General features: G+C 44.1%; 1 protein-coding gene across 2 annotated transcripts in view; it reads left to right on the forward strand.

The window, feature by feature from the left end:
- Nucleotides 1-20,099, forward strand: part of SLC23A1 (solute carrier family 23 member 1) — a 218,426-nt gene that overhangs the window by 165,033 nt on the left and 33,294 nt on the right. For both annotated transcript variants that reach the window (XM_088451118.1, XM_088451126.1), the window contains exons 11-12: nucleotides 3,316-3,445; nucleotides 18,626-18,769. In XM_088451118.1, coding sequence (XP_088307244.1) covers nucleotides 3,316-3,445; nucleotides 18,626-18,769 — 274 coding nt within the window. The remainder of the gene's footprint in view (nucleotides 1-3,315; nucleotides 3,446-18,625; nucleotides 18,770-20,099) is intronic.

The raw sequence follows: 20,099 nt of genomic DNA on the forward strand, positions 1-20,099 counted from the left end.
GTCTCGTCGCACGCAGTGAGTACTCAAGCTGTGTATGCCGTCGCAGTGGCTAATTTATGCATGCCCATGTAACGACTTCCAAACGGACAGGCACGTCTGCATTTCTCTGACCACTCCCCTGTCACCACCCCCAAACGGTGACGTCCTGTCACTCACTCTGCGATGGCTTTCAATCTGCATGCGTGATCGCAGTGCGATCGCAATGCTAACCTATGCACTGCGGAATATACGCATACACAGTACGCGCCATCAGCCGATCTGCGTACACGGTTGATGCGGACCCCAAACAACGGGAACCTTTAAAAAACACTGGTTTTTAAGTTTTTGAATATAAAATTTTATATAAATTTCTACGTTTGTTTTTAATATTAGTGTTTTTAATGTTACATGTGTAGTTAATGATATTTTATTTATTTTTTATTTTAATAAAGTTTTTAAATGTTAAGTAATGTGATAAATTCTTAATATCCATACAGTTTATACACTATTTGTACTAGGGGTGCAATCTACGTATGGACATCACTATGTAAGATAGGTGCTCAGCAGTGTTACACATTATAGAATAGTGGTGCAATCTACGTATGGACATCACTATGTAATATAGGTGCTCAGCAGCGTTACACATTATAGAATAGGGGGTGCAATCTACGTATGGACATCACTATGTAACATAGGTGCTCAGCAGTGTTACACATTATAGAATAGGGGGTGCAATCTGCGTATGGACATCACTATGTAACATAGGTGCTCAGCAGTGTTACACATTATAGAATAGTGGTGCAATCTACGTATGGACATCACTATGTATATAGGTGCTCAGCAGCGTTACACATTATAGAATAGGGGGTGCAATCTACGTATGGACATCACTATGTAACATAGGTGCTCAGCAGTGTTACACATTATAGAATAGTGGTGCAATCTACATATGGACATCACTATGTAATATAGGTGCTCAGCAGCGTTACACATTATAGAATAGGGGGTGCAATCTACGTATGGACATCACTATGTAACATAGGTGCTCAGCAGTGTTACACATTATAGAATAGGGGGTGCAATCTACGTATGGACATCACTATGTAATATAGGTGCTCAGCAGCGTTACACATTATAGAATAGGGGGTGCAATCTACGTATGGACATCACTATGTAACATAGGTGCTCAGCAGTGTTACACATTATAGAATAGGGGGTGCAATCTACGTATGGACATCACTAGGTAACATAGGTGCTCAGCAGCATTACACATTATAGAATAGGGGTGGACATCACTAGGTTACAAAGATGGTCAGAAGCGTTACGCATTATAGAATAGTGGTGCAATCTACATATGGACATCACTATGTAACATTGGTGCTCAGCAGCGTTACACATTATAGAATAGAGGTGCAATCAATGTGTGGACATCACTAGGTAACATAGGTGCTCAGCAGCGTTACACATTATAGAATAGTGGTGCAATCTACGTATGGACATCACTAGGTTACATAGATGGTCAGAAGGATTACACATTATAGAATAGTGGTGCAAACCTACAAATGGACATCACTAGGTTAAATAGATGGTCAGAAGCGTTACACATTATAGAATAGGAGTGCAATCTACTTATGGACATCACTTAGTAACATGGGTGCTCAGCAGTGTTAGACGTTATAGAATAGGGGTGCAATCTACGTACGGACATCACTACGTAACATAGGTGCTCAGCAGCGTTACACATTATAGAATAGTGGTGCAATCTACGTATGGACATCACTAGGTTACATAGATGGTCAGAAGCGTTACACATTATAGAATTGTGGTGGAATCTACAAATGGACATCACTAGGTTAAATAGATGGTCAGAAGCGTTACACATTATAGAATAGGGGTGCAATCTACGTATGGACATCACCAAGTAACATAGGTGCTCAGCAGCGTCTGACTCCGCCCCCCCTCCTCCCTGTCAGCTGAGCAGCCCAGCACATGCTGCTGTGTGCAGGGCTACAAAGGGAGACTGCCTTCTGTTGCAGAGCAGTAGCAGCCGTCTCCTCTGCAATGGGGGGAGCGATCATCCTGATCGCGCCACCCCTGGATATGTGCTGGGCTGAGGGGCTCACAGCGCCTCCCCCCCACCCCAGCAACAATGTTTGTTTGTTTTTGTTACGGGGGCGCGGTCAAGTCACCTGCCATTAGGCCACGCCCCCTTTCTTCCAGGACCGGCCCACCTCTTGGCAGTCCTGGAGGGGTGCAGGCATGGACATCACATACCAGAGATGCGCAGAATGGATCCTGACTGCAAATATCACAATATGCTCCTGGGATGATGACGCCCAAGGACTGAGGGGAGGTGAGGATCCCAAACTTCAGGTCTTCCAGTGACCTTCCTGTAGCCAGTAACCTCAGGGTAGCCACCAGCCTCTTTTCAGCTGGGATTGCCCTCCGCAGTCTTGTGTCCTGCCTCCGGATGTGGGGGGTCACCATACTCAGCAACTCCTGGAAGGTGGTGTTATCCATGTGCAGGTAGTTGCCGTAGTCGTCCGGGTTGTTCTCATTGATCTCCATCAGCAGGGACATGTGAGAGCGAGTATCCCTTTGCAGCAGCCACTCCTTAGTCCAGCATGCTCTCCTCCTTCGCTGGGCCCTCTCCTTCATCACCTTGACCCCAGCATAGACGACCAACACTCTATACCGATAGGGATCCATCAGCACAGAATTCAGGAACAGGATAGAATGCAGTTAGCACACACTTGCAGGTAGAACACACTTTGTAAATGGCAAGCCAAATACAAAGCAGAGCACTGTAGCAATGTACAGGGTTCAGCAGGTATACACCTAGCCTCACTAGTAGCAGAGCAGAATGTGCACAGAGTTAAAATGGCGCCTGCTTTTTATACCCCCTAGCTAGCCCCACCCATTATTTAAATTTCCAATCAATCATGTTTGGTAAACTCACAATCTATTGTGCACGATCTCACGATTTGGACTTCCGACACGATGCACTATAGAGTGTGGGATCGTGTATCAACTTGGCAGCTTTTTGGACCAAATCGTGCCCACGACCGCCGGGGAGCTCTCGGGGAGAGTTCAAGGGAAATCATACACGATGTCGGATCGTGAGCACATCGCCAAGTGTGTAGGCACCTTAACAGTGAGTAGGACCAATAAAAGCACTTGTTCTGGGTAGCTAAGTTTCTTTGTACTGAGCAATTTAATTTTTTTTTTATTCTACTTTTTAATTTAAAACTATTCCAAAATTGTAAAGCAATAGTTAATGAGCTTTGAACACTACATAATATAGTGATTTTTTCTCTTCATTGTAATATATTTCAGGTTGGCAGCAGGAGAGTTGTACAATATGGTGCTGGATTCATGCTTATTTTAGGAACAATTGGAAAATTTACTGCTCTGTTTGCCTCTATTCCAGACCCCATACTTGGTGGAATGTTCTGTACACTATTTGGTAAGAGAGCATTTATAATTAACAATATTAATTGGTAAGTACTGTGAACCCTAACCTGTTGATGATTAACTCAACCTATCACTATGGCAAAAACTCCTTGATGTTGACTTTCCAAAGCCTCAGTAATACCTCTTTTCCACCAAAAACCCAGGTCCGACCTGGGTTTTTGGACATGGTTCCAACCCAGGTCAGACCCCATTTACACTGCACCTTTGATCTGGGTTACTCCCAGGTCAACCCTGTTCACACTGAACCTGGGTCTGCCCTGCTAAACTTGTGAGGTCATAAAAAGTGGAAGGTGACTGCTCCACAACCGCCAATCAGCTCATTTTAGGCATGACCCAGGTTGGATAACCTGTGTCGGATAACCCGGGTTGCGTCGTTTACACTGCACCATTACCAAGGTCCATCCTGGGTCCGACCCTGGTAGCTACCTGGGTTGGATTGCCAGGTCACTTGACCCAGGTTATTTTTCAGGGACCCTTTTACACTGAGCTGGGACCCGGGTAGACCCATCAAAAACCCAGGTTTTTGCTCTGGTGTAATAGGGGTGTCACCTTCTGTGTCCCTATTTATATCTATATGATGAAATCAGGTGGTGATAAAAACTATTTCACCACATTAGCATGCGTGCGAACATTGGACCTAATGTGCACCGTGCCCACTGCCAGCTGAGTTTTAATTAAAACACACACTCAGAAAACCAGTAGAGAGTGCAAGCAAGTCACCCACTGTTAACCTCCTGAGAGGAGAGTGAACCGCCAATGTCCAGAGAAGCAGAAGCCGCAAGTGAGTCATGCACCATCAACCCCAGCAGAGGTAGTAAGCTGGGCAATGACAGCTATCAGGGGGAATGAGCCATGAGCTCTCAATATCAGAGAACTAGAAGAGAGAGAGAAAATTGTATGCACTATCTCCAGAGAGCCAACCTTTCTACAGAAAGCTAGCAGAGGCAGTGAGCCACATGCTTTTAACTAGAGATGGACCTTCAGAGGAGGTCTGGTTTCTTATTTTAGGTTGAAAATAAAAGAAGCAGGAGGAATAAGAGTGAGAGAAAGAGGGGCAGAAGTGAGAGAGACAGAGGGGCAGATGGGAAAGAGAGGGGCGGGAGAGTGATGGAGTGGTAATAGAGGGTATATAGAGAGAGAGTAGTGGGAGAGGGAGAAATGGGAATAGAAACAGGGGAGAGAAAAAGGGGGAAGTGGGTAATCTATGGATTACAGTATCTATTGTCAGTCAGAGCTACTGTCTGTTTTGTTCTGCATACAAACTGGGAGTGTCTGTAATCACTCCCAAGGTGCAGATTCCACAGCAGCTACCAGACCATCATGTGTCCTCATGGAAATAGCATCTGTTCCTGTGCTATTATGTTGAAGTGTATTCACTACTGATATCTAATATACAGGGAAAGAAAAATTGTCTGATTGTGATGCACTAAGAAAAAGATGTCATAAAAAATAACTTTTATTAATTCAAATTTAAAATAAATAGTTTGACATCAATGAAATATTGATAGAATAAAGTGTATGGTAAGTGCTCTAAAGATGTGACATGTGATTATAAAAACTGTATTCTCTGTGTATTTTGATTGTCACATTTACACATACTGTAATTCTTGATGATTTCAAAAGATGTGTGACAATGGTTACAATGTAAGCAGAAATAGGTCAGTGAGAAAGAACTTGGAATATGATACCTGGGGGTATATTTACCAAAGATCGATTTTAGCTTTTTGGTGTATTTATAGGTGATGTTCTGTGTGATTTGTAAATCAGGGATTTACTAAAGGCAAAATCGACTACAAATATCGACTATAAAACCAAATCCCAACCAAGGGCCTGATTCAGCAAAGATCTCCATTGCAAAGCTGTGCGTGCAGGCAATAATGCACATGCAGCAGGAGGTGTATGACACCAGCACTGCAGGCTGGGATCACCATTGCGGCTACTGGTGGTTGATGGTCGCGATGGTGGATGGCGCCGGACAGCTGAGTAAGCCCCAGCTTACTCAGGCTGGCTGGCTTGCGAGCCCAGAAGACTGCATACGTCCACTCAGTCTCTGTTCTGGCCACTCCTGGAAAACGTCGGCCGTCCCCGCACCACCCCTTAAATCAGGCAGAGGCATTCAAGGGCTTGCGTGCGATTGAGCAGGACCCATTCTAGAATGGTTCCTGCGCACATGCAGATTCCCGATAATCGTGAATCTGCGTTCAGCAGTGCACTGATGAATTAATCCCCAAAATCGACCATCGATCAAACATCGATACTTTCATATAAACTACTACAGGATTCTCTCATTTACTAACAGTCGAATTGAAAATCTATTACAAAATTGTCAGAAAATCCACAAATAGACTATTAAAAAAAATAGGTGATTTCTAGCTTCTAAACACCATTCTATTGGTAGGAACTGAACCTTTAAAAGGAAACACAAGCATGTGGCATGCACATTAACCCCTTCACATCAGTTCCTGTGGCCTAATTCCCTTGACCCATTCCACATACTTATTATAATCCACCTCCACAGGTTACCATCCTCTTAGTGCTGCATGCAGAGTGCCTTGCCAGAGCCATCTTGGATTTGACACGCCGTCGGATATATAAAAATTGCTTCATACACTGGTGCTTGTTGCGTTTTAAGAACAGCGTAAGGCAACAGCAATCTGATTGAGACAGGTTAAACCCCATGTTTGTAGTAGCAGGATACCTTTAATAATCTTGTGTTGTTGGTGTCAGGCATTTAGAGTTAGCCTATAGGGTTCTTGGTGTGGGGGGGGGGGGGGGGGGGGAAGAGTATTTGTTCTAATATTAGGGCTGGAACACCAGGAAATCGGTCTCTTTGATTCTGGAAATTTCCAGCCTAGGAGTCAGGGAAGTGGTCTGTGCTTTTGTTTATTACACTGAGTACATTCTCTGCTTTCTTGCTTAAAACTTTCTTTTGTCTCTTTCCTATTCTTTTTCCTCACCCTGCTATCATATTCTACGTCTCCTAATCCTATTCTAGTTATTTATTTTCTTCATTCCCTTTATTTATCTTTTCCCCTTTTCTTTCTTTTGTTCTCCCTGTCATCCCTCACATTTGCTTTCATTATGCTCAGTTTCTAATCCCAAAGGAGGGCAGCAGCGCAGGGTCATGTGTCCCGAGTTGCGATGTGGTTCACAGGCCAGGACCATGCTGCTGGGGCTGGAGGCATCTATGGCTGCCCTGGCACCCGGCGGTAACGAGCAGTGGTGACGGGCTCTGTCTCGCCACCTGCGTTTGAGAGAAGCGGCCTACGCGGCTGCTACGGGCGCGTCCCTCCATGACCTTCAGAAGGTGGCCCCAGGCACAGCAAATGCGGGGTCGGCGGTGCTTCCGCTGACCCCCGCTGCTGGTCAGGGTCCTGTCCAGATAGGTGCAGCGGTGGTTCCCTCCCCTGTCAGCGCCTGCAGTACTCGGCAGTGCGGGCATGGTAAAGCGGCTATTTTCACTATCTCCCGGGGGGACAGAGATGGTGAGGGGGCGTGGCCAAGCAGCGCTGGGCTTTAGTGGATACCTGTTTATTTATGTGCTGCAGCCTCCACTTCAGACTGGGCCCACAGTGTTGGGGCAGCCTGCTGCTGCATAACAGGCGTGTTTAAGGGGCTTCACGCAGCCAGTCCGGTTGCGCTGCCCCCTTATACAGTGAGGTAGTAGCTTCTGTGCAAGCTGCTTTTGCTAAGGGGCCAACTTTGCTGGCAAATGCTACTGCTCCTCCTTTAGTGTAGTGTGTTAGATGGGCGCATTTGCGCCAATTGTGCATTTTTCCATGGCGACTTTCGTTTAGTAATGTTGCACCCGTAGTGCAACAGTTTTCCCTCGCTCCATAGTCACATCCAGTGCAAATACAGTGTTGTCCCCCACTTTAGCATTTGGTTCGCATGCAGGGGCTATGACCCGGACCCATTCTCTGCTGCTAGTGCGTTAGTGGCCTTGACGGACACTCTGACACCATTATTGGCGGTACAGTTGTCTAATGCGTCTGGGCCCACAGTGGTTCAGTAGTCTTCTACACAGTTGCAGGAAGCGTTAGCCTCTCTGACGGTACAGCCTTTGTGCGCTTTAGGTTTGCAGGGTTTTTCAGGTCCCGCCACTAGCTTCCACCCTTTGGCTGTAGTAGCGGATTCTGTGCCTGTTACTCCTCTTCTGTTGCTGTCGGTATGACTTCCAATGACCAGATAGATCGAGCAGTGGTGCAGGCGGGCAGTGACCCAACTGGGATTTCAAGTAATTTGGTAGTAGGGGCGGTTACTGCTAAAGCAACTAGTTCTCCCTCCTTCTTCTGACGATGCGTCCTCTTCTTCTGAGGCTGCGCCTAGACGAGCAAAGCGGGCGATACTTAAGTCTCGGCGCAGGTCTCGTAAGTCCAACTTGGACTCGTCTTGCAGTTCGGAGGCCGATACACAGCCTAAAGGGGGTGTCGTACAGTGTGACGCTAAAGCTATACTGCACGGCTTGCGTAAGCATGTACAGGATCGTATTATTAAAGGGAAATATGTAGATGCTTTCACACTCCTGTCCAAGAACTTAGAGCGGCTAAGCGAAAAGGGGGCATTGAGGAGGAAGTTTTTTCGGTCTTATACTAATTGGCTCGCGGGGATGTCTAAATTTTTTGCCTGCTATTTGGATACTAGACTGGCAGAGCACCCTATTGTTCTTAAATATTTGCACATGATTCATGGGATGTCTTGCCTTAATAAAGGGCCCATGTGCCGTATCTATGTTGAAGAATTTCGGAAGGAACAATCGGGATTGGCCATCATAGATTTTCGATGCAAGGATGTTGAGGTTTGGCAGGAGGTTAAACAGCCATTTTCGGGATACGCACCCTTGGCAGCAGCGCGTACGGCCCGGGTTAGCACTCGCTTTCCGAACGGAAGGGAGGCAGAGTCATTGTTATGCTTTCAATGGGCTTCTGCAAGCTTGGTACGTTGTGTCGCTTTCAGCACATTTGCCTCCGTTGCGGGGGACAGCATTCAGCAAAATATTGCAGCAGGGCCAGTGAAGCAACCCCTTCTGGTAGGCCAACAAGTGGTGGTGGAGCTAGTTAAGGCACTATCCCCGATCCGCATCGCACTGTTGTTAAAATTGTTGGCCATGTACCCAGATAGAAGTGAGGCGGATTGTCTGTGCGCCGGGTTTTTGGAAGGATTTCATCTTCCTATTAGAAGTCAAAATATCGTAGGGTAAAACTTGGAATTTGTGGTTCGCTTTTGAGTTGCCTCACGTAGTTCGTGAAAAGTTTTAAAGGAGGTTGAGTTAGGGTGGATAGTCCCCCTTTTTGCTTTGCCTCCTTTGGTGGACTTTGTGTTTTCTCCGGTCGGTGTGGTTCCGAAGAAGGCACAGGGTAAATATTGGCTGATTCAGCATCTTTCCCCTAAGTCAGCTCTGTAAGTGACGCCATCCCAGATGAATTGGCTAATGTAACGTATCAGTCTTTTGACGGTGCGGTTGACCATGTTCGTTCTTTTAGCGGCGCGGTTTTACTTGTGTAGATAGATGTTGAGTCTACTTTCTGTCTTTTGCCCCTACATCCAAATTCTTTCCGTTTTCTGGGATTTCAGTTGCAGGAGGAGTACTTCATAGAAATATATTTGCCCATCTCCTGTTCCTTTTTCGAATGTTTCAGCAAATTCCTACATTGGTGTGTTTCTGCCAGCACAATGGAAATGGGTCTGGTTCACTACCTGGACGACTTCCTCTCTATTGGCCCGGCATTTGCTATTTTCGGTACAGGCATCTAGGTGTCTCCATTGCACATGACAAAACAGAGGGTACAGTTATGCGGCTTTCCTTTTTGGGTATAGAATTTGACACCGAAGAGGGTTACCGTCTGCTTCCAGCTGATAAAGTGGATAAGTTGAGGGTTGCCATTGCATCAGGGCTGCAGGCGGGGAACGTGACGCAGCGTCACGCGCAATCTATTTTCGGGCTATTTAACTTCACTTGTAGGGTAATTCTTATGAGTAAAGTCTGTCGCAAATTGGAAAAAGCCACGTTGGGTTTGTGTAAACCACATTATTTCCTACATTTGTCCACAGAAATAAAACATTATCTGCATGTCTGGTCCGTTTTTCTATCTAATTTTAATGGGGTCAGCATTTGGTCGCAGTCAGAGCGCAGCAATAGGGACTTACAGCTTTTTACAGATGCCGCAAGGTCATCTGGTTTTGGGGGTTACTTAGACGGCTGCTCCTTGGCCGTCGGCATGGGTCAGGGAAGGTTTGACCAGGAACTTACTTCTGGTTGAGCTTTTCCCGATATTAGTGGCTATATAGCTATGGAGGGGTGAGCGTCTCCATAACTCTAGCATAGTATTTTGATGCGTCAACCTTGGTGTAATTCAGGCTGTTAACCATCGGCGAGCGTCCTTCTTGCTGGCAGTTTTCAGGATAAGCATGTCCCTGGAGTCAATAATACCATTGCGGATGACCTTTCTAGGTTTCACTGGGTCAAATTTAGAGAGTTGGCGCCGCAGGCAGAACTGGTAGGTGATGATTGTCCCACTTATGTCTAGCAGGTCATCAGACCCAGACTGGAGGATACAGCAAGGTGATTTGTTGCTTCTAAGACTATATGTTCATACGAAGCTGCTTGGCATGAGTGGGAACAGTATTGCCTTTCGCCCGGGAACACCGACAATTGATGCACTCTTTTATCTGGTCCTATTATGTTGCGCATCGTTCCTTATCAGCCATGAGTAAATGTATGGTGGGGGTAGCTTTCTTCTCTAGCCTGTTTGGCCAGCCTGATCCCACACAAATTTTTCTAGTAGCTAGGGCACTTATGGGATGGGCAAGGGCCGGTTCAAGATGATCGCCGGCATCTCATTGATATTAATTTGTTGCCACATCTATTGATGGCAGTCGAAGGTATGTGTTAGTCGACATTTAAGGTTTGTTTGTTTAAATTGGCCCTTGCAATGGCTCTTCATGGTGCATTTCTCGTTAGTGGCGCCGGTGTCTGATGCTGTGTAGGCTCTTCATCGGGACGTATTGTGCGACGGTGATGTTCTGTTGTGCAAAATACGTCATTCCAAGACTGGAGTCATTGGATATCTTTGAGGAAATGTCTGGACAGCCGGATCTGCCCGGTGTATTTAGCGCATGCATATTTGGAGTGGCATCCTGAGCATGGGATAGTCTGGCTCGCGCTTGCAGATGGATCCCCAGTTATAAAGTACTAATTTGGTCAGGTGTTGAAATGGTGTTTTGCGGCTCTCGACTTCCCTTTGCATGAATATGGCATTCATTAATTTCAAAGTGGGCCTGCCACTTCTGCCGCGGCCTCCGGGTTTTTCACTGTCAGAGATTCAGGCGCTGGACCGGTGGAAATCTGGGGCTTTTCATCGTTATGTGCGACCGGGTAAGGTGGTTGCTAGCGCTTTTTCAGCATGTTAACCAGAGGTTTAAACTACTCGCTTTTTAAAGGTCTGGAGGGATTTTTAATTTTTCCTACGGAGGCATCAAGTAGATTTAATATACAAATACAGAAAAGATCCTAGTAGGTTTTTTGGTTTGTATACCTCCAGTCTGGTTTCCATGCTTGTGTTTGTCACTAACATTGTTATTGTCTTCATGTTTGTTGTGAATGTGGTTACTGTGTGGGGATTGTGTGGAAGGGTGTGATGCAGGTTTCAAACAATTTTATTTGGCCTTTTTGTACTTTGGTTTGGTCTGCGATAATTCCTCACTGTAATTAGCATCCAGCAAATCGTGTATGGTGATGGAGAAGGCAAGATGGAACGTGAATGCTGCAGTGGCTCAGTTTTTGTTATCAGTGGGTGGCAGAGTTGTGGTCTATAGCACGATTCAGTTTAAGGATGTGCATTTGTTTAGGCCTGACTGAGCACATTTGATGGACGTCAGTCTGTTTTTGTTTGTGGAGGCTTTGTTTGGGTGCTGGTGAAGTTGGTTTAGTTTGTTTTGGTGGCGGGCAGCGGCTTTAGTTGCCTTGCTTTGGCAACTAAATATATAGGCCAAATCGTCCCTACAGGGAAATGACACAGCCCGTCCGGGTATGCTTTGCTGGAGAGTTGAACACCAACGAGTGATGTTTTTGGTCTGCATGTGTTTGTTGGAGTGTCCTTTCTTTGTTGTCCGCCACCGTACTAAGTAAGTTCATAACAATTAATTTCAAACTGTGGTATTAAATCAAAGTTTAGGGTGAGTGAGGCAGAGAGAATGATTTGGGTAGTGATAGACTAAAAAGGAGTAGCTACCTAATATGGAAAATGATGAAAATAGATATCTAGTAGTGCCTGAAATTTCTCCAATATTGTCAATGTTAAAACAAGAAAGTGTACATCTTGGTGAACATTCGGATAGACTAAAAAGAATTTATTAGGGAATATAGTGCCAGTATTATCCTAAAGGAGTCTGAGGTGGTGGATAATTATTAGGAGTTCTAGTAGGACAACAGGCCTGTATACATAGGCAAACGCGTGGGGTGTTCCAGTTGCCAAGAAATCCCCCTGCAGGTCAGCAGCTGAAATCATGACCACAATAGCTATATTGTATAATATGATGTCACTAGAACTGCGGCCACAACATGCATTAAGGGACTGCGTGGAACTAAGCACACTATTGGGGCACCAGACCAGACTATAATAGCTCATCATGCCCCCTCCATGGGTTGGCCACACTAGTAAATGAAGCATATGGAAACCCCCCTCTAGAAATTCTGCGTTTGCCCCTGGTATATGTATTGAGTCTATGGGCCATATTAAATTTGAGGCGAAAAGTCCAAACTTGGACTTTTTGCCATCATCGTCGTTTTTTACTGGGAGAAAGTATCAGGCGCGTACCCGCTTATCCCCGTATTCAGTTAGGATCCGGCGAAAACGGGACCCAGCAGGAAGGAAAGTATCAAAGTCCTGGCAATTTTCGGGAAATCATCCTGGCACCCCCCTAAAGTTGGTCTGACATGGGGGATCACTATGGGTACCCCCGTTTTGGTCTGCTGAAGGAAAGTCAGGTTTTTAAACAGCCGCAGCAGGTGCATAAATGCGCCTCTGAAGAAGGGGTGAAGAATAGCATTTAACTTTTTTTTTTTTTTTTTTAAATAACTATGCCCATCAAATTTGTGGTACATGAAAATGTGTGCAAGCATATTTTTAAGTCCCTAAAGTAATTGTTAAAAACATTTAAAAATAGCACATGCCGCTACCAGCTGCATACTAGAAAACACCTGCCGCATACATGGGAACCCCCCCTGAATTAATTTCGCTAGTTTAAAACTTTGGCCCTCATTCAGAGCCACTCGCTATTTGCGGTCGTTCGTTCTAAAACAAGGGGTGGCTATTCAAATGAACCGTTCGCTGTTTGCGGTCTGTTCACGCCTCTAGGTCTGAACGAGCGAACAAAACTTGCGTTCGTTGTTTGGAAAAATACGCCCCCTGGCCGCTCGCATCCTACGTCATGTCTGCTATTTATTAGATTAATCGAGTACATCGAACAGGGTAAGAGTTGCTCGCTATTCTTGTGGTTGGTTTTTGCTACCACAATTTTGCGAGCTGTTCTGGCTATAAAATAACCCAGTGACGTGGTCAATGACGCTGCTGTTTTAAATATGCACACCCATAAAACGCCCGTTTTGACCTTTAAGCACACCTGCGATCGGATCTCCACTTCCCGTTTTCAAGCACCTTCCCCTGTTACCACCCACATACGCCTCATTCTGTCAGTCAAAATAGCAGGCTTTCGCTATTTTGCGAGCACACTATTTTCGGCCGCACTGAGTGGTTTGCGCATGCATATTTTGATCCGTACGCATGCGCAGTTGGGCAAACATCGCTCGGAGCGAACGAGCAGCCACTTGCGTCCGGCTCTGAATCAGGGCCTTTATTCCCTAAAATATTTTTTTTTTCACCCCCAAAGTGAAAGTCAATTTTTTGGGGTGTCCTGAGGACTTTTTTTTACAAATTCTTTGACACATAATACTTTTAGGGGACACTCCCAGGGGTGCAGGCTATTTTTCTTTTTAAGTCTGCACCCCAAAACCCCAATTCTGCACTTTTTTGCACCATGTATTTCATGGAGAAAACTTATCCCCGTTTTTTTTGCAAAGACTTTTCGCACCGGCGAAAAGTCTTTGTAATTGAACTTGGGGATAATTGAAAGTGACGAAAATAACGTCATCGGCAAAAAATTATCGCCGATAACTGACTTTTCGCCCTATATTGAATATGGCCCTATGTATAAGGAAGTATCCGTAAAGTATCATAGTTCTGTATAGTGCAATAGCTCAAGTATAATGATTTAGATATAATAGGTAAGCTGTTTCTTTGGAGCAAAAATAAGTGAAACTGGGATCTCTTGAAGGAGATTACAGTATGTTAGTGTATAAGAGAAGGTGCGGCACAGAACTAATTTCTGATATTCATATTATCACCATTTGAATATATGATATTGTATTATCTAAGTGCTGCATTGTATATTTCTTATCATAAACTCATGGAAGAATATGCAATTAGACTCGTTAACTTGCTTTCACAGGTTAATGTGGCTAAATGCAACTTATTGCAGCTGGCAGCGAGTTTTTTGCTATCCAATTATTTGCACAAATTAACCTGCATTAACTTTCCATAGGATTTTTTTCTTGCAGCCTCAGAGCAGGTGAAAAGTTTAGGAAAATCCCTATTTTAAGGTAAAAATGTCAGGACATGGTTCAGAACCCCAGGGTCACCTAGACTCCTAGATACGTTTTTATTAATTGGCCAATAATGACGTCATTTTTGAGGTGATATTCTTCAAAATGCAGAAGAATGGGTTAATTGATGTGGGACAGGTGTATGGGGGTGCTGTATTGATGGGACAGGTTTTTGTTTAGGTTTGCAGGTGAGTGTTATAACGGCTTTTTAACAAATGTTTAAAAGTGGCTTAAATTGCAAAAAAAAAAAAAAAAACGTCAGGCATTTTTATGCACCCCAATTTCATCTAGAGGATTTAATTTGCTGAAAAACACTTGTTTTCTATATTTTTTTTTATGTTATTAAATATGCATAAATCAGCCATTGGACATCTTTTAAGAGCCCCATTACTTTGCTTTAGCCCACTAATATATTTCTATACTGTTATCCAATGTTTAGTTTGCACTTTTTTGAGGTACAGGCTGATTTCCACATTTTTATTATTATTATTGCACCACAAAGGTTCCGCAGCACCTTACACACTACATACATGTGCACACAAGAAAAACAGTTAATAGTAATACACCACAATGCAGGACAAGGACATGGTTTATAAACATAGCTGCAAAACACAAGCAGCCAGCCGTCAGCAACCAAGTGCTAGGTGCCAATTGAAGAGTTAAGCTGCATACACACACAACGATTTAGTTAATGAACGATTTTAGTAAACGATTTTTTCCCTTGAAAAAATTAACTAAAATTGTTTACTAAAGTTGTTCATTTACTAAATGTAATGAACGATTTTTATGAACTACAAACGATTTTTGCATATTAACTTAATGAAAATCGTTGAGTTGACAAGTCTGACTGAACTACAAACGTGAACGCGCATGAACAATAATCGTTCATCGTTTGACTCAGAAAGTGAACGATTTTTTCAAACGATTATCGTTAAACGATATCGTTTAACGATAATCATTCAAAAAATCGTGTGTATGCACCTTTAGGAGTAAATGATAATATAAGTAGGAGGAGGAGAAGCACACGTGAGTGACAAGAGCCCTGCTCGTGAGAGCTTACATTCTAAAGGGGAGGGGCAGACAGACAGGGGTGACACAGATAGGTAGATAGTGAGGAAGGAGCATGGAGCAGTGAGTTAGGTTACAAGCAGCGGAATGTGTGTGTTATAAGATTGTCACAACTCTCGGGTTGATTATGGATGTGGCCCATATTTAGGGAATTGACGTGACCTATTCCTGAGGCGCAGAGTCTAATGTGCCGGCGGTTTTCACCAGGGACCCTCGAAAGAAGATATAGACTTGGCTGCGTTGTACACACAGGTCAGCATAGTCAACAAGCCAGGTCAGGACCAAACAGACAATACGGTACCAGGGAGCAGACAAAAAGCAGGTCACAGGGAATAGCCGAGGTCAGAACCAGATATAACGCAGTACCAAGAATAGGCAAATACGGAGTCACAGGCAAGCCAAAGGTCAGGAACGTTTTTAGAGGATATACACAGGAACGCTGGAGTAAGGTAATGGAGCCTATACTCTGGCACAGGAGTGCTCCAAGGGACTTCCTTAAATAGGCAGGTTTGAAACTGGCGCCTACTGTGACGTCACCCCTACATGTGCATGGCCCTTTAAATTTCCTTACAGGTTGGCACGTGCGCTCCTAGGAGCCGCAGCCGCTCTAGTTTTACCAGCCGCCCAGCAGGGGGAGCCGCAGCCATCCTCCATGGACACCACACACACGAGCAGCTGGCGCCGGGGACACACCGCTGGCTGCTCGGGAAACTCCAGCGCCGCCGGACCCGGTAAGTGACAGTCGGTGTACGTCGCGCTGTGACAAAGATGACGTGATGTTATGTCAAAATTAAGTTCTTCATTCATCTATCTCTATAACAAAAAATAGATATTGTTTATGTATTATTTACATGAGAGATGTACAAAATAAAAAAGTTGCACTTTAATTTTTGTGTTACATTTTAGCATCTAAATACATCCAGCTAAAAATGTATCTATTATGGGACTGCCGGCCATCCTAATAGTGAATACTTTAGTCCCAGCTGCTGGGTGCTATGCCCATGCTCCTGTGAGTGAGTGCTTCTCACATGCTAGACCCACCCACAAATGGGTGTAGCCATAACCAACATGCTGCGGTCCCATGGGATGTTGCTGTACCCGGGACCAGAATTTCTTTTGGCAGTCCTGGAGGTGACAGGCAGAACCAGGAGGGAATGGGGCTTAGTGGTGGGGTAACAAGGCCATGAAGGAAGGGAGGTGGTTGAGAGTGGAGGACCAGGAAAGGCGGGAAGGGAGACTGATGAGAGAATAAAGGGGAAACAGCAAGTGGAGGAGAGAAGAGGGGAAGGATAGGAATGGATAAAGTAGAGGATTATGTGGACACTGAATAAGGGGGGTGTTTGAAGTAAGGGTGTTCATGCTGTGGATGAGGTAATGAGCGAGATGAAAACTGGACTGAAAGCTGTATGATGTAGAGACAGTGTGGATAAAAGTTGTTAAATGTTCAAAAATACAAGTAAAAGAACAGTGCTGCTAATGTATGAGCTCAGCTCCAAAGGTGAAGTATGTGAGTAGTGGGTGCAGGAATTAGTTATTAAAATAAAGATTGAATAAAGTGGATAGATGCAATGGAAAAAGGCAATACAAAAAAGGATTTTCAGTAGTATGAAGACAAAAATTACAATGTACAGAGCTGAATACAGTCAGTGTTTTGAACAACAAGATCAATTAACAATTGCAGCACGCAGTTAGGGAAGTACTTGCTATGTCCAAGCAGTGAGTGCAGTAAGGAGTTTTCTGGAAATGCATACAGCAGATGATGGTGAATTAGGTAATTCACATAAGTATGTTGCTTGATGTCCTTTAGAAAGTGTTCTGGCTTTCAGGATGTTCTCCTCCTGTTATCCTCCAGCTTAACTCCGGCGTAAATCTGTATTGTAATTACACTTATAATCTAACAGTTTGAATCTAAGACTGACTAAAGCAGCCTCCGTCTATTCAGCCTAACTGATCACTAATAACTAAAGCTACAAACGTGTGTGTGCTCACTTAACGCAGCTAACCTCATGAAAATTACCACGCAAACACTTTTTTACAATTAGATTGAGCATTAAGCATCATCAGAGCCATAACTTTACTTTTTGGTGCCCTGTGCCAGAGGAAGCATTGGCGCCCCCATTCCCATTTTTTAAATAGGGACATAAGATAGTGTACCTGAAAAAGGGCCCTGGCCTTATGGGAAAGGGTATTTGTAGACACCCTCGTGAAAGCTATACGCTGGTCAGCTGTCGGCGCAGACAGCTGTGCATGCTGGACTTCCGGCCAGTACCCGGCTCTGCCCACACAAGCTCACTCCCCTGGTAACCATAGCTGCACAGCATAAACAGTGCAGTTAAACACCCACCATCTTTGCAAAATAAACAGAAAAATAGAAGTACAAAAGCAATAAAAAACATAACCTAAACAACAGTTAATTGAAAGCTGAATGGTATAAATTTTATATATTATCAAGGAAAAGAAGCCATCTTACTCATACAAAAATCTCTAAGCAGCTATATGCGTCCCAACATCCGACAATCAGGAGAAAAATCCAGAGGAACTACAGAAAAGTAGTCCAATTTAAATGATCATTAAGGTGAGGGGGTTTAAATGTATCCAAGGTGTATATCCATTTGGATATCTAGTTTCAACTATTTTTTATGTCTATTAACCACTCTTTTGTCCTCTGGAACATGGTCTATAATATGTCTGAAACTAGACAGACTGTTTGTATTCAGCAAAATGCCTGGCGATAGTCTGTTCAGACACTTTGCCTCTCAAAGCGGCCCTTATGGCCGATTTATGTAGGGCCATACGCTCCTTAAAGGAACGTATGTTTTTCCCCACATAGCAAAGTCCACAGAGACTATTAACTAAATAGACCACGTATGTTCTACTGCACATAAGTACGTGCCGAATGTGGTACTTGTAGCCATTATGCGGATGAAAGAACATGTTAATATCAATCATATACACTTGTAACATCCACCTTTCTTTCTTTGAACTCTTGTATTGGTGGCTAGATGTTCCGGAATATCAGAATGCACAGTCCAATCATGTATATTTCTGCCTCTTCTGTAACGGTCTAATTTCTGTTCTTTTTAAGGTCTTCAAATCATTGACATAAGGCTGTTGGAAAAAATGTTTTTTATATATATATTACACAAACACACAATTTGTGTTTTTACTTTTTAGCACTATTCAGGAATAACAGTCACATTCTCCTAAATTGAACTGGTTCTAGTTGGAGAATAATCAGTACTAACCCCCAATAACAATTATATTGGTGTGCGCAACAGGCCATTGTACATTGAGATGCTTTATAAAGGACCTGGGTGCAGTGGCAACATGACAAATTTTTACATGATCTTTTTTACTTATGCATGCTGTGAATAGTACATTTAATTGTTCATGTAAACATACAGTATCACTATAAAGTTATATTGTTTTTCTATTCCTTTTTAGGCATGATTACAGCTATTGGCTTATCCAATCTGCAATTTGTTGATATGAACTCATCAAGAAATCTGTTTGTCTTGGGATTTTCCCTATTTTTTGGATTAGTCCTCCCAAACTTTTTAGACTCTCATCCTAATTACATTAAGACAGGTAAGTCAAACTAATTCTTGGTTAAGTAAACAAAAACCTGTCTCTTGCAGATTACATCACTCTGCCTACAGCCCATATGGAACGAGACTTCCTTCTGAGTGCACACGCCTCTCACGTCCCCTCCTCCCTGCCATCCTTTGGTCCAGTCCCCTGTGATCCCCACAGTCCTCCTGCATGTGAAATAGCAGCGCATCGTATTACAAGCAGAAGCGCTTCCTATTGGAAGCACTTCTGCTAATCACACGTAAGAAAGGCAGTCTAGGGCTAAGTGTCTCCTCCCCCTGGGACTGCCACTCCGGACTATCATTATCAGAAAGCGCTTCCAATAAGAAGCACTTCTGCTAATCACACGTAAGAAAGGCAGTCTAGGGCTAAGTGTCTCCTCCCCCTGGGACTGCCACTTCGGACTATCATTATCAGAAAGCGCTTCCAATAAGAAGCACTTCTGCTAATCACACGTAAGAAAGGCACTCTAGGGCTAAGTGTCTCCTCCCCCTGGGACTGCCACTTCGGACTATCATTATCAGAAAGCTCTTCCAATAAGAAGCACTTCTTCTAATCACACGTAAGAAAGGCAGTCTAGGGCTAAGTGTCTCCTCCCCCTGGGACTGCCACTCCGGACTATCATTATCAGAAAGCGCTTCCAATAAGAAGCACTTCTGCTAATCACACGTAAGAAAGGCAGTCTAGGGCTAAGTGTCTCCTCCCCCTGGGACTGCCACTCCGGACTATCATTATCAGAAAGCGCTTCCAACAAGAAGCACTTCTGCTTTTATCACGGCAGCCTTATTCAGCTTCTTGCTCTGCAGCCCCTAGCCAATGCTGTTACCTGCGCATGAGTCTTTAATATGTGGCTTTCTTTCCTTCTTTGTATGCGCATGCACAGTGAATAACTAGGACTGCACACAGCCGTCAGGGGGTTTGGACTACAGCCCAGGCCACCCCCCCGCAGAAATAAGGTAGGAGCCACCACTGGTAATATTGAATATGGACTCCATGGGATTGGCTCATACAATGTTAGTAGTATATCGTAAGTCAAATATGAACTCCGTAGGATTGGTTCATACACAATGTTAGTAGTATATAATAATATTGAATATGAATTTATTGGGACTAGCTCAAATCCCAGCACATTGCAATGAGACAGAATTTATTATGAAGCTCATGAGGGGAATCATGAGTAGCTGATTATGATGTGGCAAAGAAAGTGTTGATATGGTGTGGCTCAGAGGAAAGGACGCAATCCACAGCAATCCTAACCCAGTAATGATTATATAAATAAGGGGCCAATCCAATTATCCACAAAGGGGGCAAATTGCAGTTGGAACAA

The sequence above is a fragment of the Taudactylus pleione genome, unplaced genomic scaffold, assembly GCF_031769625.1.
Source record: "Taudactylus pleione unplaced genomic scaffold, aTauple2 ptg000025l, whole genome shotgun sequence".
In the NCBI taxonomy this organism is placed as follows: domain Eukaryota; kingdom Metazoa; phylum Chordata; class Amphibia; order Anura; family Myobatrachidae; genus Taudactylus; species Taudactylus pleione.